The sequence below is a fragment of the Tachypleus tridentatus genome, chromosome 6 (assembly GCF_004210375.1).
Source record: "Tachypleus tridentatus isolate NWPU-2018 chromosome 6, ASM421037v1, whole genome shotgun sequence".
Classification (NCBI taxonomy): Eukaryota; Metazoa; Arthropoda; class Merostomata; order Xiphosura; family Limulidae; genus Tachypleus; species Tachypleus tridentatus.
Genome location: NC_134830.1, coordinates 44,364,501 through 44,389,925, shown reverse-complemented (window position 1 = coordinate 44,389,925; position 25,425 = coordinate 44,364,501). Strand labels below are relative to the sequence as shown.

General features: G+C 33.9%; 1 protein-coding gene across 6 annotated transcripts; it reads left to right on the top strand.

The window, feature by feature from the left end:
- Positions 1-6,909: 6,909 nt before the first annotated feature.
- Positions 6,910-23,560, top strand: LOC143252359 (uncharacterized). 6 transcript variants are annotated; one of them, XM_076504354.1, is made up of 9 exons: positions 6,916-7,052; positions 7,252-7,409; positions 7,617-7,723; positions 15,961-16,184; positions 16,827-16,936; positions 17,292-17,565; positions 17,816-17,995; positions 20,364-20,748; positions 23,252-23,560. In XM_076504354.1, exons 7-9 carry the CDS (start codon positions 17,825-17,827, stop codon positions 23,419-23,421), a joined length of 726 nt encoding a protein of 241 aa, XP_076360469.1. In that variant the 5' UTR covers positions 6,916-7,052; positions 7,252-7,409; positions 7,617-7,723; positions 15,961-16,184; positions 16,827-16,936; positions 17,292-17,565; positions 17,816-17,824; the 3' UTR covers positions 23,422-23,560. The 6 variants fall into 6 exon arrangements, with proteins under 6 accessions (XP_076360472.1, XP_076360471.1, XP_076360470.1 ...); XM_076504357.1 differs by having other exon boundaries at positions 6,910-7,409; positions 17,292-17,557; XM_076504356.1 differs by having other exon boundaries at positions 6,910-7,409; positions 17,292-17,557; positions 17,749-17,995.
- The last annotated feature ends 1,865 nt before the right edge of the window (positions 23,561-25,425 follow it).

The window sequence follows — 25,425 nt, the reverse complement described above, 5'->3', positions numbered from 1 at the left end:
GTCGATCGATTTCCATTACTCTTCGAATATCGACATTTCATATTTAATTACAAGTTCATGAATTAGCAGAATGTTAAAACACATGCCTATCTATAATGTACTTATGTCTTTAATGTCGGCATAATCGGGTTGTGGATCCAGAGAGCAATCTTGCGGAAACAGAACGCGAATTATGATCTTTCGGGTTCACAGGTCAGCAAAATAACAACGAAGATAAACAATATATATTTATATACATACAGTAAAACCTGTATAAGGTGGAATCGCACGGGACCAAGTAAAATTTCCGGTTTAAGCAGGTTTTCCGGCATAGACATAGTCAACATGCATTTCCTTAATTATATATAATTTTTGATCGGAACGTTATACCTGCTTGACTCAAGGGAAGTAAGACGTTTGTGAATAAAGTTGTTATACTGTTTATGCTATATTTATTAGAATAAGAACAAAAATAGACATTCAAAATATACATAAGTACACAAAATCTTAAATTTATTTGAAGACAGTGTTCAAATTCAACTGTTTCGTTTTTTTAATGGACTTTCTCATGTGGTTAAAAGAGAACTCTAATTCTACGGCCTTTTCATGAAGTTCATTTTCCGCCTTCATTTTTCCATACAATTTGATAGTTAATACAACTTAACACTTGCGATGAGGTAGGAATTTCTATTTCCTCACTATCTTTTCCATTTTATTCATCTTCTGAATCTCTCACGTTGTTACCATCTTGTGATTCTATTATAGATTTTAAATCAATTTCTGTTAAAACATTCTTGTCAACGTTCACAAAATTTTTTAAGTTCACAGAATCTTCTGCATCAGTCTTCTCAATCAAAGTTTGGATTTCACTTGAATCATCATAACAAACAACTTCTCCACAATCTTCGTCATTATCAGGAATAAATCCACAGTTTCGAAAACACTTTATTATGCATTCATCTTTTATGCATTTGATTGAATGATATAAAAATGCAATTGCATCTGACACGTCAATTTTCATGGTCACTTCAGATGCTCTCTTACAGTCGTCCATGTTTACAATAATATACTGAAGCATCAATTTTCTGAATTTCAATTTTATACACTGTATAATTCCATTATTTAGTGGCTGTAGAACTGATGTTGTACATGGAGGTAGAAAGACTAGACAGACATTTGAAAGCTTAACTTTCGGGTGGCAAATTGCATTATCTAGGAAAAGTAGAATATTCCTATTTTCTTGTTCCATTCTTCTGTTTAATTTGCTAAAAAATTCCTCGAATATAGCACTTGTCATCCACACTTTATTATCCGCTTTCCATTTCACAGGAAGTCGATTCTTCCTTAAATTTTTGAAACAGCGCGGATTTTCACTTTTACCTATGGTTTTTCTAGTTTTCCACCAGCAAATTCGACCAAAAGTACAGTCAGTCGTTCTTTCGAATAGCGACATCCGTAACACGTCTCTCCTTTAACCTGCAAAGTTTTATTGGGAAGAGCTTTGAAAAACAAAGCTGTTTCGTCTGTATTTTCATTATCCTTTGGGTTGTAATGACAAATAATTTAACCCTAACCCTACTTGTTGATAGATGAGATAGATGAAAGATAGTTTTCCGTCAGCGTTACGCAGGATCCGGCATATAGAGGGCCTTTTATAAAAGAAATCCGAAGATTATGCTGCAAAATGTTGATATTTCCGGCTTGTACAGGTTTCAGCCTTTATGCGATTTCCGGCTTAGGCAGGTTTTACTGAAGTTCTATCACTTACGTATTCAGAAATTTGAAAGTAACAAAGTAATAATAAGTTATAGTTTGTTTGTGTCCAATTTCACGCAAAGCTACTCAAGGGCTATCTGCGTTAGTCGTTCCTGATTTTGATATGACTGACTAATTGCTGCCTTTCTTGTATTAACCGTCACATATAACACCAAAAGGTTATAAAGTTGAGCATGATGGGGTTCGAACCTACGACCCACCGCTTGCGGTACGAGCGCCTTAACTACCATGTTTTGTCTGGCCAAGAAGGACTTACGTACAATATTAATTTGAATGTACAAAATACGTTTTAGTGTATTAGCTCCTTCTGTGTTTTCTAAGACAGCTGCCTACTAGTAAACCGATAAACACGATCCAATGGGTCCGTAGTCTGTACTTGTATCTAGCACAGTTCGCAGATATTTTCATATTTATATACTTTTTCTACACACGCCAAACAAAGCTTGCATTTTCAGCTGTGGATGCGTTATAAAAGTGACAGTAAATCCTGTTGTTCGACTGAAATTGCCGTACAAACCTGCTGAGTGCCTTTCATTTGATCAGTAGAAGATTCATCTATGCATATGTAATAAATATATTAATTTAACTTGCAATAAGCTTAGGAAATATTTTCATAGAAAAAATACTTTTACTCATTAATCAAGATATATTTCATGAATATTTTTCACTGTATTCGTTTGTATGAAGTTAAGCACAAACCTATACAATGTGCTATCTACTCTAACAGTCCTTAATTTAGCAGTGTAAGACTTGAGGGAAGGCAGTTAGTCATAACCACCAACCGCCAACTCTTGGGCTACTCTTTTGCCAACGAATAGTGGGAATAAACATCACATTATAACGCCCCATGGCTGGAAGGGCGAGCATGTTTGGTGCGACGGGTATTCGAACCCACGACCCTCAGCTTACAAGTCGAACGCCTCAACTCACCTGGTCATGCCGGGCCGAATGTGTGTTATGTATCAGACACTACATTGGTTGTTTAATCATAATATGCAGTTATCTTCATACTTACGTAAATAAACTGGAGATAATTATGCAGAACTGTAATATCTGTGAAAAGATATGGACTAGATCAACATTTATCAATGAAACAAAAGTTTAAGTTACACAGTAATATGTTAAATATTTCAAATAACTGTCATATATAATTTACGAGATTTGATTCACTGACATTAACGATGACTTTGAAATAAAATAGCGGCTGTTTTAATCACAGAATCCTGGTTTGAACTTGCAGATGCGCAAAACCAGTATCGTATCAAAAAGCATCTCATTGAAGTTTTCAAGCTGATTAAGAGAGATGTAGTATATCAAGTAGTTCAAGAAACAGTACAGGACTAGGAGAGATACAGTACATGACTAGGAGAGATACAGTACATTCAGTAGTTCAAGAAACAGTACATGACTAGGAGGGATATAGTACATTCAGTAGTTCAAGAAACAGTACATGACTAGGAGAGATACAGTACATTCAGTAGTTCAAGAAACAGTACATGACTAGGAGAGATATAGTACATTCAGTAGTTCAAGAAACAATACATAACTAGGAGAGATACAGTACATTCAGTAGTTCAAGAAACAGTACATGACTAGGAGAGATATAGTACATTCAGTAGTTCAAGAAACAGTACATGACCAGGAGAGATATAGTATATTCAGTTGTTCAAGAAACGGTACAGGACTAGGAGAGATACAGTACATTCAGTAGTTCAAGAAACAGTACAGGACTAGGAGAGATACAGTACATGACTAGGAGAGATACAGTACATTCAGTAGTTCAAGAAACGGTACAGGACTAGGAGAGATATAGTATATTCAGTTGTTCAAGAAACAGTACATAACTAGTAGAGATACAGTACATTCAGTAGTTCAAGAAACAGTACATGACCAGGAGAGATATAGTATATTCAGTTGTTCAAGAAACGGTACAGGACTAGGAGAGATACAGTACATTCAGTAGTTCAAGAAACAGTACATGACTAGGAGAGATATAATATATTCAGTAGTTCAAGAAACAATACATGACTAAAAGAGGTGTAGTAGATCCAGTTGTTCAAGAAAGAATATGAGACTAGGAGGAGTGTAGTGTATTCAGTTGTTCAAGAAAGAATATGAGACTAGGAGGAGTGTAGTGTATTCAGTTGTTCAAGAAAGAATATGAAACTAGGAGGAGTGTAGTATATTCAGTTGTTCAAGAAACAGTACACAACTTGGAGAAGTGTCCAAGAAACAATACTTGAGCGATAAAGAGACCCCCAAAAATTTTCTTTAGTTTAAAAGGTAGGGCATATAACCCCAAATCAAAATTAAGCAAGTGGACACTGGTCACATTACATTGTCTTTCTCACGTGCTATAAATTAACAGCATTTTATTCTGTGTGATGTAGTAATGATTTTTACGTAAATTAAAAGTAAGCTAAAAGTCAGTTCAATTTTACAGCACGTAAGTAGATTGATGTAATATGAGTAATGTCAAACTGCTTTATTTTGCTGTGTTTAATATGAGTAATGTCAAACTGCTTTATTTTGCTGTGTTTAATATGAGTAATGTCAAACTGCTTTATTTTGCTGTGTTTATGAGATATTACCTGTTGTTTGAGAGAAAGCGTATTTTGTTAAATGTTGTATATATATATATATATAATTATTTGTACTTAGTATAACGCACCATTGAAGTTAGTTCATCTAAATTTAAGAACGTGTTACAAAAATGATATATTGTAGTCCATTCTTTTTTTTATATTATTATATCTATACATTCTTACTTTAAAATATACTCGTGAATCACATCCTGTGAAATGGTTCTCCGGGTTGGGATCGCTTGTAAGTTTGTTGACTCACAAACCTAAAATTCAAGGTTTAATTCCCCTGGTGGAGAAAGTGCCAGTACCTTAATGTATAGCTTTGTACTGATATGGCAAATATTAAACAGAAAATCATATATATATGAAAATTACTATTGTATTCAGAGCTATCAGGACAAGGTGATACAAAGTGAATATAATACAACGTGTTGGAAGTTAGCCAGTGGCGTGTGTTTCAAATGAAAAGCATGAATTTTGTTAAGCGTGTCAGTAAACACAGTCTATATAAACGCACTACTTTGTGTCAGTAAACACAGTCTATATAAACGTACTATTTTGTGTCAGTAAACACAGTCTATATAAACGTACTATTTTGTGTCAGTAAACACAGTCTATATAAACGTACTATTTTGTGACAGTAAACACAGTCTATATAAACGTACTATTTTGTGACAGTAAACACAGTCTATATAAACGTACTATTTTGTGACAGTAAACACAGTCTATATAAACGTACTATTTTGTGACAGTAAACACAGTCTGTAAAAAGGCACTAATTTATGTCAGCGAACACAGACAGCACTATATTGTGATTTGTAATTTAATATTTTAAACAAATGATATGTGCAGGAGTCCTATGTTCATTTGTGTCCACCTTTTTGCCACACAAATTATTATTTTATATAAAGTTTGTTTGTTTGAACATAAGCACAAAGATACACAATGGGCCTTCTGAGCTCTGCCTATCACGAGTATCGAAACCCGGTTTCTAGCGTTGTAAATTGGCAGACATACTGTTATAGCAATTGGAGGGGATTTTGTGGAGAATAATTATTTAAAAACAACAACAAACAAATAAAATGAACCACATTTAATGGAAAGAGTGAATTTAAAGACGGATATATATTGTAATCATGGTTCCAACACCCGAAATTCACCTGCGGATAGATGTTAACATTCTTGGAAATTTGTAAACAAACTTGAAGGCAAAATATGAATATTTTCAGCAGAAATAAGATCATATCTCACAACTTAGTATACAGTCATATTAATGTGATGTATTTTTCTTTTCTTCATAAATCGTTTAACAAACGGTTGAAGAAAAATTGGCATTTTCTGACCCATAAGACCTCATTCTATATCTATATAAATTAATAATGTTTAAGACACAGTTTTAACGTCCAAATGAATTTATTAGCGATGTCAAACAGAGGTATTCAGTTCTCATTAAGAGGTGTCAAGTTGGAATGTTACTAATCGTTAATTATGTAGGAATGTTCCGTTGTTGTTTTTATTTCACACATCACCGTTAAACTCGTTACAGATGTTAAGCACTTGATAAATCAAGATTTTATAAAAGATAGTTTCGTTAGTTTTGTGACGAAGCGTCCTTGTCTATAAAATAAAATGACATATTTTTATTTATTTGGAACGAAGTAGAAGAAAATTTGAGCGATTTATTTTCTAAAGTAAGTCATACCCAACTTCTTAATTACCATATAATTTGTTTCAGATGTTTATTTTGTAATTTTAGTTCTCAATAAACAATTTTTAAACATTTTCTTTTTCTTTAAGCAACAGCGATGGTTTCCATTTTTTAACCTCTCGGATGAGACAGCAGTAGATCTGAGGATTTGTAACAATAAACTTCAGGGGAGGCGACAGGTGACCCAATATGATTTTTGCTCCAACACATTCAAACTAATCCATGTTTTTTATTGCAGCAGTTTCTACTCGAAATTATACAGTTTTTTTATGTACTATAGTGAATATCTGAAGAAAAAAAACATTTTACAAAAACAAATAACGACTTCTGTCGTTTTCGCTGTTTAAGGTAAGTCCGCTGTGAGGACTGACTGAGTCCCGAAATTTAGGGCTATAAGCCCTGATGCTAGCTGTTTAGCCATGGAGAAACGAGAATAGCTTGAGTCAGTGAGTTTGCAACTTTCGTGGTTGAAACGTGCTAATTCCTTTAAATATTTTATTCTGAAGAGAGTAAAGTCAAAGTGTTGGGTAAATAAATATAAGTTATTTCTACTTATAATTAGTTTGAAGAAGGTTTTTTTCCTCCAGAGTTTAGCATAGTTCCTTCCAATAAACATCATTTGCATATGTCAAATGTCCGATTTTTGCTTCACAATAAACATGATTGTGTATGCCAAATTATTTGATTTTTACTTTACAATAAACATGATTTACATATGTCAAATATCTGATTTTTATTTTACAAATAAACATGATTTGTATATGTTAAATGATTTGATTTTTATTTCACAAACAAACATGATTTGCATATGTTAAATGATTTGATTTTTACTTTACAAATAAACATGATAAGCATATGTCAAATAACTTGATTTTTACTTACTACAGGTATCTAAGAAACAGGTTACCAGCTTATACAATTGTTATGCTACAATGTCTTCATTTCGACCACATCGACTATATTTATTTAGCGGATTACTGGGTTGCGCCAGAATATGTCAAGCGGTAAGAGAGGACTCCTGGTACAGAATTAACGGTATTTATTTATCGGGATGTGTGTGTAAGTGAATAAACATTTACAAAAGTTTATTTTTACTTTGTTAACGTTACAACATTAACTCAAGAAGGAATTGTTATAATTACTCTTATTTGCTTCAGAAAGTAATATTTATATTATTAATGATTTTTGTTATGATTGGTTTAGCACAATCTGTATACAACTGAGGTGGCACAGTAACGTGATCACAATAGGGCTAATGTTTTGTTCCGAAAACTTAAAAAGATCTACATCTGCTGTTTGAGGAAACGTTGACTGTTTTTTCTTTGAAAACACTTTTGTTAACCAGAAGTAAGAAAGTTCAGGTATTTTTATATTGTTTCTTTCCAGTTTATTTCAATTCAATATATAGTTTAACTTTTAATATAAAATCCGTATTAAAAGTATCGTTTTGTTCGTGTTAAATTTGGGATGCTTGTTCTATACTGTGATTGAAATTAAGAAATATAAGTTGATATAACGAGCAAGAAATCAATTTCAAATACTTATAGCGCTTTTATGTTTTAATACAGAACTACAACTTAGAACAACTTATGTTCGATGACGTGAAGATAAAGGTGTGCTTAATACCACTCAACAGTGTAGTCCAAGATACGAGCACCACAGGTTGTAAGAAAAAGTGAGTGTTAATTGGTTTACTTGTTATGTGCGTATTCAGTGTTAAAGCACTATGTGTAACACGCTTATGTTCGAGTTAATAAACTGGTTAATTAATGTTTAGTAAGATACTGCCTTTGTACTCCGCAAACATAGCGATTTACCTCTCGAATAATTCTAGGTAGGTTAATGTTTAATGATTTAATTAACAATTGTTTATAACTATTTTCAGTTATTTTACTTGCAAACATTTATTTATTAATTAAAAAGTAAAATATTGATTAACTGACAACAGATGTTTTACAGTATGTTTTCATATTTTCATTTTTTTTTTGGCCCGGCATGGCCAAGCGCGTTAAGGCGTGCGACTCGTAATCTGAGGGTCGCGGGTTCGAATCCCCGTCACACCTAACATGCTCGCCCTTTCAGCCGTGGGGGCGTTATAATGTGACGGTCAATCCCACTATTCGTTGGTAAAAGAGTAGCCCAAGATTTGGCGGTGGGTGGTGATGACTAGTTGCCTTCCCTCTAGTCTTACACTGCTAAATTAGGGACGGCTAGCAAAGATAGCCCTCGAGTAGCTTTGTACGAAATTCCAAAACAAACAAATATATTTTTTTGTATTTTACTTCTAGACACATTGTCTGAAGTTATACTGTACAAACGTGACACTTTTATTATAAAACCAGATTTTTTTATGTGTAACTGGTTAATAGTCATATTTTGAAGTAGATTAAATTATTTCCTTTTATTGTTTATTGCTTTGCTGATTTTTAATATGGTTGAAATGTGATTATTTGGACGTTGGAATACTAATTTCAGGAGATAACTTTATTTCACAATTCTGCTGCTGTGTTGTTAAATCAAACAAACGAGCAAACAAATTTAATGCAATGTTAGGCCTACGTTTCAGGCTTCTCTAAAACCAAGGAGATTTTCGTCGTAGTTTGTGACTTGATGTTTTATGTGTATGTGTCTTGTTGTTGCAGCTCTTTTGTTTGACCTAAGTATTTCCCACTAACTTCATTAGTTTTGGATATGTTTTTTCCTGACTTTGTTTTTTATTGTTCGTGTAAAACGATTTAGTTGTTGAAAGATAAATAAGTTTACTCTTAGTTTTTGAAGGAAAACAAATATGATTGGATTATGATATTAAGTAACAAATTAAACTATGCGTTATATATATATATATATTTCAAAATCTAAATTATAAGCACAAATAAGATGTGAACAAAACAGGTGACCATGAATTAAAAAGTAATTTTTTTGTTTTGTTCATTATCTTAACACCTGTGCTTTAAATCAGTTTAACACTTATAGTTTTCGAAATTGTAGAAAATCATTATAATATCAAAACGTATGCAATACTGCAATACTCTTTCTTTGGTTTGTAATTAAGCATAAAAATACATAATGGGCTATCTGTGCTCTGCCCACCACGGGTATTGAAAGTCGGGTTCTAGCATTGTAAGCACGCGGACATACTGCAGTGTTGCAATACTGATTATCAAGCAATTTCTAATTCGAGCAGCCGTAACTCATGAAATAAATTTGTATATTGTAAGAACTGACCATTCTCTAGTTGTTAAATCACATATCTCTTAACTGACGTTTCTCTAGTCGTCAAGTCAAATATTTTATAACTAACACTTCTCTAGTCGTCAAGTCAAATATTTTATAACTAACACTTCTCTAGTCATCAAGTCAAATATTTTATAACTAACACTTCTCTAGTCGTCAAGTCAAATATTCTATTACTGACACTTCTCTAGTCGTCAAGTCAAATATTCTATTACTGACACTTCTCTAGTTGTCGAGTCAAATATTTTATTACTGACACTTCTCTAGTCGTCAAGTCAAATATTTTATTACTGACACTTCTCTAGTCGTCAAGTCAAATATTTTATAACTAACACTTCTCTAGTCGTCAAGTCAAATATTCTATTACTGACACTTCTCTAGTCGTCAAGTCAAATATTCTATTACTGACACTTCTCTAGTCGTCAAGTCAAATATTCTATTACTGACACTTCTCTAGTTGTCGAGTCAAATATTTTATTACTGACTTTTCTCTAGTTGTCGAGTCAAATATTTTATTACTGACACTTCTCTAGTAGTAAAATCAAATATATAGCTGTATATATGAACACTAAAACACAGAGAGGGAATTAAAATATGTGTAACATTTCCTGGTCAAATTCTACTCGTAAAGGAATACATATGAAAAACAAACAAACAATTCTGAACACTAGTAGTAAAATTACCTGTAAAAGAGTACGCAAACAATTCAAGTCTTCGCAAATCTTTAACTATATTACATACTAAATATACCATGATTTCGGAATGTCATGACTATATATATATATACCCAGAAATGAGTAACTTGTTTAGAGAAGTAAACATTAGAAAATATACCGAATTATTACTATTCTTACACACTTGTCCTATTCATACCAGTCTGTAACTTATCTTTAGTCTTATTTAACAAAATGTACCGCATTATTACTATTCTTACACACTTGTCCTATTCATACCAGTCTGTAACTTATCTTTAGTCTTATTTAACAAAATGTACCGAATTATTACTATTCTTACACACTTGTCCTATTCATACCAGTTTGTAACTTATCTTTAGGCTTATTTAACAAAATGTACCGAATTATTACTATTCTTACACACTTGTCCTATTCATACCAGTCTGTAACTTATATTTAGGCTTATTTAACAAAATGTACCGAATTATTACTATTCTTACACACTTGTCCTATTCATACCAGTCTGTAACTTATCTTTAGTCTTATTTAACAAAATGTACCGCATTATTACTATTCTTACACACTTGTCCTATTCATACCAGTCTGTAACTTATCTTTAGCCTTATTTAACAAAATGTACCGAATTATTACTATTCTTACACACTTGTCCTATTCATACCAGTCTGTAACTTATATTTAGGCTTATTTAACAAAATGTACCGAATTATTACTATTCTTACACACTTGTCCTATTCATACCAGTCTGTAACTTATATTTAGGCTTATTTAACAAAATGTACCGAATTATTACTATTCTTACACACTTGTCCTATTCATACCAGTCTGTAACTTATATTTAGGCTTATTTAACAAAATGTACCGAATTATTACTATTCTTACACACTTGTCCTATTCATACCAGTCTGTAACTTATATTTAGGCTTATTTAACAAAATGCACCGAATTATTACTATTCTTACACACTTGTCCTATTCATACCAGTCTGTAACTTATATTTAGGCTTATTTAACAAAATGTACCGAATTATTACTATTCTTACACACTTGTCCTATTCATACCAGTCTGTAACTTATATTTAGGCTTATTTAACAAAATGTACCGAATTATTACTATTCTTACACACTTGTCCTATTCTTACCAGTCTGTAACTTATCTTTAGGCTTATTTAATATATGTTTAAACTGTTTTGTAAAAGTAATTTATGTCAACATTACAGACGAGGGAATACTTAAAAACGGTAAAATAATGAGCTGCCATCCAAGTCAGTTGTTTTATACAAAACACAAAAGAAAGAAGTTAATTTTAATTTGAGTGTTATCAAAATTCGGATCTGTTTTATAAGCTTTTGATTAACTTTGAATCTGCTAATCAGTTCAATCGATAGAAAGTCGCACGTTTAGCACGTGCTAATGTACTTGTAAATATTCAGTATCTATTTTTTAAAGGAATTTCGGTGAATATCTCCTGCTTTTTATTGTCAAAATATTTTTTCATAATAGAATACTTGAAATTATTTTAGAACACAAATTCAATTTATAAGGACCCAAAAGTGAGATTTTTTTCACGACACAAACTGTTATTTTAATTTTTTTTCATTTCACACAAAAAACATCTTTCTGCAGAATTATGTCTAACAAAACTGTCGAATTTTCAAAGAGCCAAGAAGGAAAAACACGCAACAGCCATTTTTGGTAAAGGTTTGTCTTACAAATGGGTACATCAAGTGAAGTATCAAAATGTCTTCATTAATCTGCTGTCGACAAATGTAATGGACGCAGATATTCGAACAGCATACTCAGTACACGTGACAAAAAGAATTTAGTGACCGTACATGGATTAAAGAGATGCCCCCCAGTGGCTCAGAGGTTTGTCTGCGGACTTACAACGCTAAAATCCGGGTTTCGATACCCGTGGTGGGCAGAGCACAGATAGCCCTTAGTGTAGCTTTGTGCTTAATTCAAAACAACAAACAACAACAATTAAAGAGATTCTAGCGACACTGCACGTGTTAAATCGGACTTAATGAATGTACTCGTGCTAAAAAAGGATTTAGTGACAGTACACGTGTTAAAGAGGTTTTAACGACAAAAGTGAAACGTTTTTAACTTGTTGATTTACTCTTCAGACACACAAAGAGTTCATAGTACTTAAAGTTAGAGTCTGATATCTCGTGAAGTTTAATTGAAGTTAGAGTCTTCATACATCTCGTGAAGTTTAATTAAAGAAAACACAATAAGTATTGATTTGACCTTATTGAAGCAAACGAAAGTTCCTAAACAACTCATAAATAACACTGGTCTGGAAGAATTACATTAGAAGTATGTATAATACACTGACATTAGAAGAACGTATAATACACTGGAATTAGAAGAACGTATAATATACTGACATTGGAAGAACGTATAACAACGTATTGCAACATACAAAACAATTACAGATCACAAAAGATAATCCGTCAGAGGTACATTTTGGAAGCTATCTTTCGCAATATAATTGAGCCTCTAACAAAGGATCAACGCTCCAGTTTTTAGGCATAGCAAAAACGTCCGTTACGTATAAGAAGAAAGTAGAATGTGCTCGAATAAAGGTTATTTATACATCAAAAGGATGATTCTTAAGGATGGGTTCAACGGCTTGGTTTGGATGATGTTCAGTACAAGATGAAACTCGCATCATCTTCCCTAGAGGTGACATACAAATACTATTAATATAGTACAAATTATGTAAAGTTATGGTCACATGAGGTGTACTTTCGTGACACATTCAGCGAATAAATATCCCGCCAAAAGCTCATTAGAAGATTGTTTGTTTGTTTGTTTGTTTCTGAATTTCGCGCAAAGCTACTCGAGGGCTATCTGTGCTAGCCATCCCTAATTTAGCAGTGTAAGATTAGAGGGAAGGCAGCTAGTCATCACCACCCACCGCCAACTCTTGGGCTACTTTTTTACATAAATTACAAAAACACTTAGAAAAGAAAAGAAATACAAAAATGACGAAAAACACTCAGGAAAGAGAATAAATACAAAATTACAAAAACACTCAGGAAAGAGAATAAATACATGAATTACAAAAACACTTATGAAGAAGAAGCTACAGATTGTTGTGTAACTTTAGTTTAAATTATATTTTTTAACTGAGTATAGCGCTTTATGTGGAACATGAATTACAGAGCTAGGATATAGAACCAAAGGTTTAGGCATAGCTCTAATTTAGAAATGCTGATCAGATCAAGAGAAATTAGTCAGAAGTACTGACCGTCCACACTGCTACTTTTTACCGAATACTGGAACTCACTGTGCTTTTATAACACATGCAAGCTGAAAGTGCAGAGCGTCTTCAGTGGCATGTCATAGCTTCGAATTTGGGACTTTCAGATTCGTTGCTTGAAACGATAAACATTAAGGTAAACAGTACATTTTCTGTTGTCTTACATGATGCATGAGATAATAAAAACTGTTTATTGCAGAATTCTGGCTTGAGTAAAAACAGAGAAAAATTATAATATATATGTAATTCAAATGATTGTGTATTATATTCAGTCATGGAATATCCTGGTTTGCTCGTTGTTAAGCTCAAAGCTACTTTATCTTCCACGGATATCAAAACCTCGTTTTTAGCGTCATAACCTCCGAGACTTACCACTAAGCCACCTAGGGGCTAGAGGGGTTTTGGAAAGCGAAATGTTTTGAATTATATTAATTATATTTAATAACTAAAAGCATTCAAACATCAAGCTTTAGTGCATACCAGGTTAAAACCAATCTCAACTTTACTGCTTGTATTATTACATGTTATTTGTTTGTTTACTGAATTTCTCGCGACTATCTGCGTAATCTCCAGTTAAGGAGTGATAGATTGGAAGGAAGGCAGATCAGCTAGTCAACTCTTAAGCTGCTTTAGTCGAATAGTTGGATTGACCGTCACATATGACGCCCTCACCGCTGAAAGGGCGTTTATAGTCTGTTATGTCATTCGAATCATCGACCTGCAGATTGCGAATTGCGAGCCCTAACCACGAGGTCTTATATTTCACGTCAAATTCTAATCTCTGTTTCAAACAGTATTTTGCTTGAGAGTTTTTCAATACGAATATACACTAAAATAACTTCAGATAAATGTGATAGAAGGAATAAAAATTTAAATTTTACTCGTGCACACATTTCTACAACCATTTTAAGACAATCTTTGTACAACGGATAAAATGAAAAAAAACAGTTTCTCTCTGGTTATCAGCTACTCTTATGTTTGTCTCTGGTAAGAAACTAAAATTGTTTTATCTTGTACTTGTTTGTAAATCTAACCATTGTTCATTTCTGTACTAAAATTATGAATCTGCAACATAAAAATCTGGGGCTCTACTCCCGCGGTGAACAGCTCTGATAGACCGTTGTTTAGCTTTGCATTAAAACAAACAAATAAAACGAACCACAAAACAATAATTTTCACTTTAAACGAATTATATCTAAATACCTCTTATTACTAAAACATAATTTCATTTTTTTTTTTACATTTCATATCACAAGTCTTTTCCAATCATTTGAATTGAGACACAAAAGGTATCTTTACATATATATTGTATATTTAATATACATAAGTATACATATTTTCTTACATGCATATATTCCTTAAGTATAAATAACGGTTGTGTGGCTTGCAATAATTTGCATAACTTTGATTTTTTTATTCATATTCTGATTACGATTCTGCCACACACACACACACACAAATACGTAGCTTAAACTATCCTGTGCCAGCAAATAAAATTTACCGAGATCGTATGTTCAACTTTTTCTGTGTTGGAAGTTGTCCTACTAGTGGATATGACATGTTTATTCTGTGCAAGCTACTACAATTTACAAGGGTCTCTCGTCCTATATATTTTTTTGTTGTTGTAAGCTGTCCTACTACTGGGAATGACATATCTATTCTGATATAGCCAATAAAACTTTTACAGGGGTCACATGGCCAATATTTTTCTGTGTTAGAAGCTGTCCTTTCACTAGACATGGCATGTCCGTTATAAGTTAGCCAATAAAACATTTACATGGATCACATGGCAAATATTTTCCGCTGTTAGAAGCTGTCCTACCACTGGACATGGCGTGTCCGTTATAAGCTACTCAATAAAACATTTACAGGGATTACATGTCCAATATTTTCCTGTGTTATAAGCTGCCCTACCACTGGACATGGCGTGTCCGTTATAAGTTAGCCAATAAAACATTTACAGGGATCACATGGCAAATATTTTCCGCTGTTAGAAGCTGTCCTACCACTGGACATGGCGTGTCCGTTATAAGCTACTCAATAAAACATTTACAGGGATTACATGTCCAATATTTTCCTGTGTTATAAGCTGCCCTACCACTGGACATGGCGTGTCCGTTATAAGTTAGCCAATAAAACATTTACAGGGATCACATGGCAAATATTTTCCGCTGTTAGAAGCTGTCCTACCACTGGACATGGCGTGTTCGTTATAAGCTACTCAATAAAACATTTACAGGGATTACATGTCCAATATTTTCCTGTATTATAAGCTGCCCTACCACTGGACATGGCGTGTCACAATTAATGTGGAATGCGCTCTATTACTTTAAGATATTATTTTAAGACTTTTACTGACAACTATATGTGTTTTATAAATGGATAATTTATTAGATGGTTGTGTATGATGTTATTAAGTGCACAGTAGATAAAGACAATTGATAAATATATTTCCCCTTCTTTTCCAACATATTATAGAAAAAAATCTATTCAAACTATTAATTACGTTTATATGTAAGAAACAATGTCAAGTTTAAACTAATAGCACTTAAATACAAGTATTAAGAAGTGAGTATATTTAGAAATAGAGAATATATGTATATATAATACTGTGTGTGTGGAGAATTCAGGACTTTGTTTCATGGTAGAAAAGCTTATAAAATTGTGTTTATATATGTAACACATGAATACATTTGGCTGTTTTTTTTTCTTCTAGCAATGAGGATTGTTATTTAATTGTAGTTGAGAAAAACAGACCTAAGAGAAACGTCATGCTTCTTGTTACATACATTCTTATAATTTGTAAACACTGAAGACGTCACAAATTAAGCATCTAATTACAAAACAGAACAGCCACACTTAAGACATCTGCAAACAAAACAAATCAGGCTGTCGTTGCAATCCGTTCTGTGTTCCACGAACAAACGCCGAGTAAACACGGTGAGTCGGACATGTTTTTGGTGGTTAAGTGTAGTAATGAACTCTAGACCATTCGTACATTGACTTTTTTGCCGAATAGGCCTTTTAGATGTTATCACTTCTCGTTAGTAAACAATGGACCTTGTTGCATTAAAGGACTCATCCCGGATCACAACAGGATTTACCAAGGTCTTGAATGACGTTTGTTTTTAGTTTTTCTTTGGTTCTAGACTGACTTTAAGTTCGAGTTCTTAAGGTCGTTTAGAGATGTTTACAGGACAGTTCTCATTTCCAGGACTATAAAATTTGATATTTTGATGTAAAATTAGTTTCGTGATATGGTACCTTTTTGAGTTACTGTTCTACTGAATTAAATGCTGAACTAGTTACCAAACACTTCCCTAACTGATAAATTCTAGAAATTTTCACTTAGTGGTTTTTGGATGGCTTAACAGTAAGTCTGAAGGTTTATAATGCTAAAACCGAATTTTGATACCTGTGATGGACTAATCACAGAGAGTCCTTTGTGTAGCTTTATACTTAACAAAAAGAAATCCTAGAATATAATATACAGACAAAATTACAGCTAAGAGAAGAGCTGTTTTATTCTTAAATTCATTAAGAGGAAATCTTTCTTCATAGCGTGATCTTACATTTATATAGTGTACGTGAAAGTCGTAAAGGTATGGTGATACGAATATCGTTTCGTGAAGACATGCTACGACTGTGTCCATACATCGTCTGATACGACTTATATATCTTCACGAAATTTGGTAAGCTTTCAACGAACATTACAATTCCTTTGTAGATTAAAAGCCAGAATTTCTAATAAAATATTTTAAATAAAAATTAATGATTCTATAAAGAAAGATGGGTATTGAGTACTAGATGTTGTCTCGATTTATTTGATAAAAAACATTTCATGCAAAGTAACATAAGTTAACAACAAAATATATAGTTAATAGCTTTTTTCTTTTACTTCTCTTCCCAACTGCCATTTACTTGGTAAAACCTGAGAAGTTTAAAAACCAGTGTATTAAATAAGACAGTGTTAGTAATAGAGATAATAAATTACAGACAAGATTGTCAAACTTTGTAACAAACTATTGGTAAAACTACTGTATCTAGACATGTATCGTATCGACTACTTTGATGAGATACACACCCCTGAGAATCTACATTTGTGCTATGTTACCCCAAATTCGGAGGTTAACTTTACTGAAGCGTACCCTGACCGGTGAGGAAAGTAAAAGCCCGACCGTGACATTGTAAGAAATACAGCTACAAACTCGTTTAACGGGTTGAACTTCGACTGACGATCGAAGCTCTTTCGAATGCGGAAGTGTACTTCACGGTATATAATAACACGTTCGCGCTGATTGGCTACACCAAACGTAAGCAGGTATTTGAACGTAAACATTTTTACTGTTAATTAAATATTATATATATATCGTAAAAGCTTAATACTTAATACAATATTAAACATAGTGTTCTTCTGTGTAAGCGCAATATATATTGCAATATCTGTATGTAGTTTGTTATTGGTACTATATAGCCGAAGAATTTCAATTTCCTATCTTAATAGCATATCACTACAAAAGTGGTTTACTTTACTGAGTCATCACTAAAATTCTTACGTACTTTGATATAAGAAGCCCAGAATGACGTCGCCTCCTACACTACTAATCCTTGCAGTTCTGACCTTTGTAAGCTATGAAGTTTGGGGACATGGACGATTGTTGGAGCCACCAGCCAGAAACATGATGTGGAGATTCGGATACGATGTTGAACCAAACTATGAAGATACCGAATTGTTCTGTGGAGGTATAGTGGTACGTATGTTCCTCACGACAAACATAATTGTGGGTCAAGAATTCATTTCTGGGTTTGTTTATATATATATACACATATATACACGTACAATTTACAAAACTTACTATTTCAGTATTATTTTACAATCAATTACCTGCAAAGATAAACAGTACAGAAAAACGAATGGTTAAAGAGTGTTTGTTATGTTAAGATTATTTTAAAGTTTATCAAGATCTTAGTCTAATGTTTCAAATGTTCATAAAGATTCGATAACAAAATTAGCAATATTACCTGAAGCTCGAGGCGAATAAAAAAAAAATTGGAGGTTTAATTCGCTTAAAGAAGAAAGAAAAAATTGTCCATTATGTGTGATTCATATAATACTTATAAGTAAAATAAATGTACGCAATAAGGCTGACATGTGATTATTCTTTAATGTCAGAAAGTGTTTTATCACATTCGCAAAGCTTTGTAGAATGTTTTCAACAAAGCTAGTCTTTCTGTAGTATTTAACTGATATGTATATATATATATATATATACGTTTGTCTGTGTGTGTATGTTTGTATATTTATGAAACAATTAAAAGGTAATCGGAATTTGCATTATCATAGCTATGTGAAGGTAAAAGCACATCTTTCAATAGCGTTATCATCACCTCAGTTTATTGTTATATAAATAATCAAGTTGTTTGAAATGCAAATGAGTGGTACTTAAGCCTATATTGTAGTGGTTTCACACAATATTGTTAAGTTGTCCTTTTGAAATGAACTACAGATTGTAAAGTGTTTTAAACTGTTTCTAAACAACACTTGAATATCATCTATAAAGTTATTAAATGAATGAAAGCAAACCAATCACTGCAAGCTGTTGCGTATTGGTGTCTCAACGTTTCGTTACCATTACGTATATTAAGCCCCCCTTTTTTTTTAAAGTAGTGGTGCATGGTGCATTTGCGGATATCTGGACAAGGTGGACTATTCATAGCACAAGCAAATGGCAGCTACGTGTCGAGTTACCTCGCCTCAATCGTATGGTACCTACTCTGAGATTATGTCAGATATACGCAGTCACAAGAAATTACCAAGTCAACGAGACTGTTAGAAAAAGACCTTACAAGGCCCGTTTGTAAGCTAGAAGTACAGTGAATTATATCCTGTTCACAGCAAGTCACCAAATATTACGTCTAATACTGTACCATGGAAACGTTCAGTGGGTCAAAAAACATGTGGATCAACAAGATGTCCAATATATAAAAAACATGTGGATCAACAAGATGTCCAATATATCAAAACATGTGGATCAACAAGACATCCAGTGGGTAAAATAGTGTTGAGTGATATTATTTTCAAACAGGTGAGGTATGTTTCACCCTGCAGTCACTTTGCAGAAGAATACTTGTTTGAAGAGAATTTGAAACTGAATCCAACCCCATTTCCATAAAGAAATGTGACACATATTGTGTGGAGTTGTGGAAGTCCGATGTGTTAATGAACATTGATGGACAAACCAAACTCTACATCCTGCGGAACGTTACGAATAAAACCACGCATTATAGGAATCGCATTATTTAATCCTTAACGCGATTGACAGTGGCTCATTTATCCTAATGGTTAATAATACCAACTTCACCGTGTTAAATTGATCATTACCTGAAGAAGAATTTGAATGAAGTGGCCTAGAAATGCCAAGTAACCTCGATAAATAATGATGAACTGAAAGTTCTTCAAGTAACTGTTCATGTTAACTCTGCTCTATACTGAAGCAAAACTTTGTATATTCTTTCAAAATTTAAAGTCATAGCAAGAAATCTTCATTTATGAGCATAGTGCGATTGTTTGTTTGTTAATTTCGCGTAAAGCTACACGAGCGCTACCTCCGCTACCCGTCCTTAATTTAGCAATGTAAGACCATAAGGAAGGAAGCTAGTCATCACCACCCACTGCCAACTCTTGAGCTACTCTTTTACCAACGAATAGTGGGATTGACCGTAACTTTATAACGCTCACAAGGCTGAAAGGGCGAGTACGTTTGGTGTGATGGAGACTCGAACCCGCGACCCTCAGATTACGAGTCGAGCGCCCTAACCACCTGGCCATGCAGGCCACGTAGTACGAATGACAATTCATTTGCAGTTCAGATTATATGACGGATGATCAGATGATAAATTCTTATAAAAACAAACTAAAAGCTGACGATACGAGAAACGTTATTTTCTCCTCTCATTTTGCCTTGTCACAGTTAAAGTATTATAAATTTCAATTATTATTTAATCATTTTGTGCCGTGTTTAAACAGATTATTATAGACTACTTTACAATTGTTTACAAATTCATATACACGTGAGCAAAATATTCATATAAATGTTTACCTGTATTAATGTATTCTAGCATCAATGGAAGGAAAATGTAAGTGGAAATTGTGGCGAGTGTGGAGATGCTTGGGAATTGTCTAGACCACGTGAACACGAAACTGGAGGTAAATATGCCAGCAACACAACTGTTCGTTCTTTCGAACCAGAATCGAATATCGATGTTATCGTTCAACTTGTAGCCAACCACATGGGCTGGTTTCAGTTTTCTATTTGTCCACGTTCCAGTTGGGAAGATTGGGAAACTAACGAGTGTTTTGACAAGCATATTCTGGAACTAACAGACGGGTCAGGGACCATTTTGAAAGTTCCCACTAACGATACTGGGATCATTTTCACTCAAGTGAAACTTCCGAAAGGCTTAACTTGCAGTCACTGTGTTTTTCGTTGGCATTGGAAGTCAGGTAGGTGGGTTAAATATTCTCTGAAGGAAAACCAATGGAACAATAATAAGTTAGAAAATATGAATCAGCAATTTTTTTTGAGTTACGTGACATATATATATATCATGTTTGTTTCTGTTTTAAATCAATTTAAAATGGACAACTAACATTAGCATGACGATATAATAATTACGTTGGTGAAGGATATAAACTACTCTTTCGTTTATTTCCATTGCTTGAAATAAATTTTCTTTCGCAAATTCGAAATATATTTTTTGTCCGCTAGGGTGCTATAAATTTGCGACATTTACTTGAAATGATTAAGATTGAGCATATAAAATGATGTATAAGTTCTACATTCCTAATTCTTCTAAAGAATGTATATCATATTAAAAATACTTTCATTCTTTTAGCTGAAACAGGTTAATCCCGGACAAGATCATCCGTTAAAGCAAAGGTGTTACTTATTGCAGACTATTGATTGTTTGTAACTACGCACAAAGATACACAATGGGCTAGCTGTACTCTGCCCATCACAGACATCGAATCCCGGTTTCTAGCGCTGTGAGATGACAGATATACCGCTGTGCCTTTGGAGGCTTGCAGATTGTCTGGTCCTAAAGGTCATCCACTCTTTCGTGAGATCATTGCATTTTTCTTAACCTCGTGCATAGAGAACTCTTTCAACTGTCCCATGGATACGTTCTTCATCTGATTGGTCAGTTATCGAGAAATTTGTATTGGGATTGAAATTTTAAAGATTCTCGCTGACCTTCTAGAAAAGATAGTTTGTTTTTCTTTCGAAGGAAACAACACATCTTGTACTTCTTTTCAATCTGCTCATTTTAAGCTTTTGCATTACGTGACTTCTTTGTTTGTAAATAAGCACAAACGTGCGTTACCTGACAACGTTGCCTCCCAACAGAGGTATGTCTTCGGACTCACACTGCTAGAAACCGGGTTTCGATACTCGTGATGGGCAGAGCACAGATAGCCCATTGTGTAGGACCCGCCATCGCCAGGTGGTTAGGGCGCTTGACTCGTAATCTGAGGGTTGTAGGTTCGAATTTCCTTCACTCTAAGCATGCTTTCCCTTTCAGTCGTGAGGTGTTATAAAGTGACGGTCAGTTTCACTATTCGTTCATAAAAGAGTACTCCTAGAGTTGGCGTTGGGTGGAGATTAATAGCTGGTTTCCCTCTAGGGATACACTGCTAAATTAGGAACGGCTAGTATAGATAGTCCTCGTGTAGCTTTGCGAGAAATAAAAAAAACACACAAAGCAAACAACAAAAACCAAACAAATTGATAACATTTTCTATAAACGCAGTTATCAAGAACCTCTATTTAAACCTTCCTAACGTACAGTATACCATTGTCTTAATCGACATTTCTTCTGTTTTCCTACTGCGTAAAGTGTTTTAATGCGTCCTGTCTCTATAATTTCACATGCAATAACTCGTCACACTTTTACTGATAAGGAGAAAACAGCGTTTCGACCTTCCTAGGGCATCTTCAGGTTAAGAACTGAAGATGACCTAGGAAAATCGAAACGTTATTCTCTCCTTATCAATAAAAGTGTTAATACTCACACCAGCCGTTGTGAGATATATTTTTATTTCAAATGGGTTTCTCATCATCAAGAAATTGTCACATCTTTCTTTTCACGAACTTTAATTAATTGCTGAGTTCTGATTTTGGTTTAAACTTTGAGATTACTTAACGTATACAGGGTGTCCCAAACGTCTGGATGCATAGGAAAAAACACACAATTTATTCATAATGTATTTATTATTCAAACTGAATGCTTATGGTATTTTCTTTCCTGAAATATGCACAAGTGACACAAAAATATATTTAACTTTAAGAATACAATGTCTACTATTTTTCCTTCGAGCCCAAACTTTAGGGACATCCTGTAGTACTCTTCATTGTTTATGTATGTTTTGTTCATTAATTATATCAGCTAAAGAAAACAATATTTTTTTTTCATTAGTACGTAATCACACATTTTTCACTTCTTCCCAAACTAATTTCCAACACTTCCGGTAGTCGTTTAAATAATTACTAATATATTTTAATTGATTGTTTCCATCAGGTATTGATATGCTAAAATAAACTTGACAGAATTTAGTTACTCGATAAACAAACACCCCTTCTACTATTTCATTTACACCATATCTGGAGTAACAAGATATTTTTATGATGTATAAGCCCCCCGGTGGCTCAGCGGTATGTCTGCGGACTTACAACGCTAAAAACCACGTTTCGATACCCGTGGTGGGCAGAGTACAGATAGCCTATTGTGTAGCTTTGTGCTTAATTCAAAACAACAACAACAATTTTGTACAACTTGAGAGTCCAGCGCCCTAATCATATGACCTCTAAGATAAAAAAACAAAACATTTTTTGTAAATTTAAGTATTAATAATTATAACGACATTATGTGTAATTCATAACTACGAGATATGTTTTTGCTCTTGTTCTGTTTCTCATGGCTTTATCCTGTATTGTTCTTCACTTTAGGTAATAACTGGGGTAAATGTGATGACGGAGTAGAAAGACCTGGATGTGGTCCGCAGGAGACTTATCGCAACTGTGCCGATATTAGCATTTTATCAGGTGCTGGAATTCGTGGACCAGGCATTAATCACCCAGGTTCCAAAATACCAGGTCTCTCAAAACCGAAACTGTAGGACTGGACTTATGTGCAGAACGTTTTCCAAACATGCTGAACAATGAATATTTTTGTTTTTCTTAATTTAATTATAAAAATTAATTTATTTTCTAACTTAACCAACAGGTGTGTTGTTAAATAAAGTTAAAAGGACCGTAAAAATCATGATTATATATTTTCATTTATTTAGTTTACTTGTCTATTGTTAAACGCAAAGCTACAAAATGGACTCTGTGACCGTCGCACCAAACATGCTTGCTCTTTCAGCCGTGGGGGCGTTATAATGGCGGTCAATCCCACTATACGATGGTAAAGTAGTAGCTCAAGAGTTCGCGGTGGGTGGTGATGACTAGCTGCCTTCCTTCTAGTTTTACACTGTTAAGTTAGGGACGGCTAACACAGATAATCCTCGTGTAGCTTTGCGCGAAATTCATAAACAAATAAATCTGTGATCTTCTCACCGCGTGCATCGAAACGTGATTTTTAGAGTCTTAAACAATCAGGTTTACCGTAAAGTCACTGGTTGTTATTTAGAAATATTTAGCACAGCATGCAGATAATTTCAGATATAACATTACGAAAATTCTACATACGTAGGTACAGACTGCCTGTTAGTTTCTTAAAGTTTAAAGCTATACAGTGGGTTATCTATAATGCATCCAAGTGGAAGATCAGTCCCCCTTAGTTTAGTGTCATATGCCCTTAAGCTTACCACTGATTCAATAGGAGTCGTGTGTAAAAACAGACAAACCATAAAATATTAGATAGACAAAGCGTGGTCAGGATAAACCCAGGCTTTAATTACTCATTTAAATAGTTACCAATAGAAGGCATCATTTACGAAATATTCCTTCGCCGGATTGTTTTTTTTTGTATCTTGCGCAAAGCAACACGAGTGCTGTCGCACAACTCGTTCATAATTTAGCAATGTAAAACTAGATGGAAGACAATTCTTGAGCTACTCTTTTATTAACGAATAGTGGAATTGGCCGTTACATTATAACGTCCATACGGCTGAAAGAGCGAACATGTTTGGTGTGACAGGGATTTGAACCCGCGCCCCTCAATTGACTGAGGAGTCGAACGCCCTAACCACCTGGCCATGCCGGGCCACAGTGGATCCCGACAAAATGTACGCACTTTGTAGAGTATAAAACGACATGATATATGAACTTCAAGAGCAAGAAATACAAATATTTGTCACTCTTAATTTTGGTTTTATTAATTCTTGACAAAAACAAACAAACCACTTTTGATAATTCTGCATGAGTAAAATACATGATGAATTAATTAAAATGAGCGTTGTAAGTTTCTGTGAAATACATATAAACGTACGTTTTATTTACTGTGTGGCAATTACGTAACAATATCAGACGTGTTTGTCCGTAAATGACTCCTAACGAATATGATCAAGTTTTTGTTGTTTTAATCCACCATAAGGTAACCTTGCTAAAGTGATTCTGCCAACGGTAGCTTTGTGAGCTTTACAATATAACTGATTAATAATTAAAACAAGCAAACGTAGGTAACAATATTTAAAGCTTTGTTATACTCTTGGGACCTTTGAGTGGTGGCTTATTATACAAGAGAATTCCTTTATAAATCCCCGATGCACGTATTCATGATCAATCCCCATGTATGATATATCACTGGGTTTAAAATGTCCCGGATCTATTGAGATTTGAAATTCATAGAAATAGATCCTCTGGGATACTGAGAATATAATTCATTCTTTTTTTTTTTTCAATTTCGCGCAAAGATACACGAGGACTATCTGCGCTAGCCGTCCCTAATTTAGCAGTGTAAGTTTGGTTTAGTTTGTTTTGAATTTCGCGCAAAGCTACACGAGGGCTATCTGCGCTAGCCGTCCCTAATTTGGCAGTGTAAGTTTGGTTTAGTTTGTTTTGAATTTCGCGCAAAGATATTCAAGGGTTGGCTATCTGCGCTAGCCGTCCCCCTAATTTAGCAGTGTAAGTCTAGAGAGAAGGCAGCTAGTCATCACCACCCACCACCAACTCTTGGG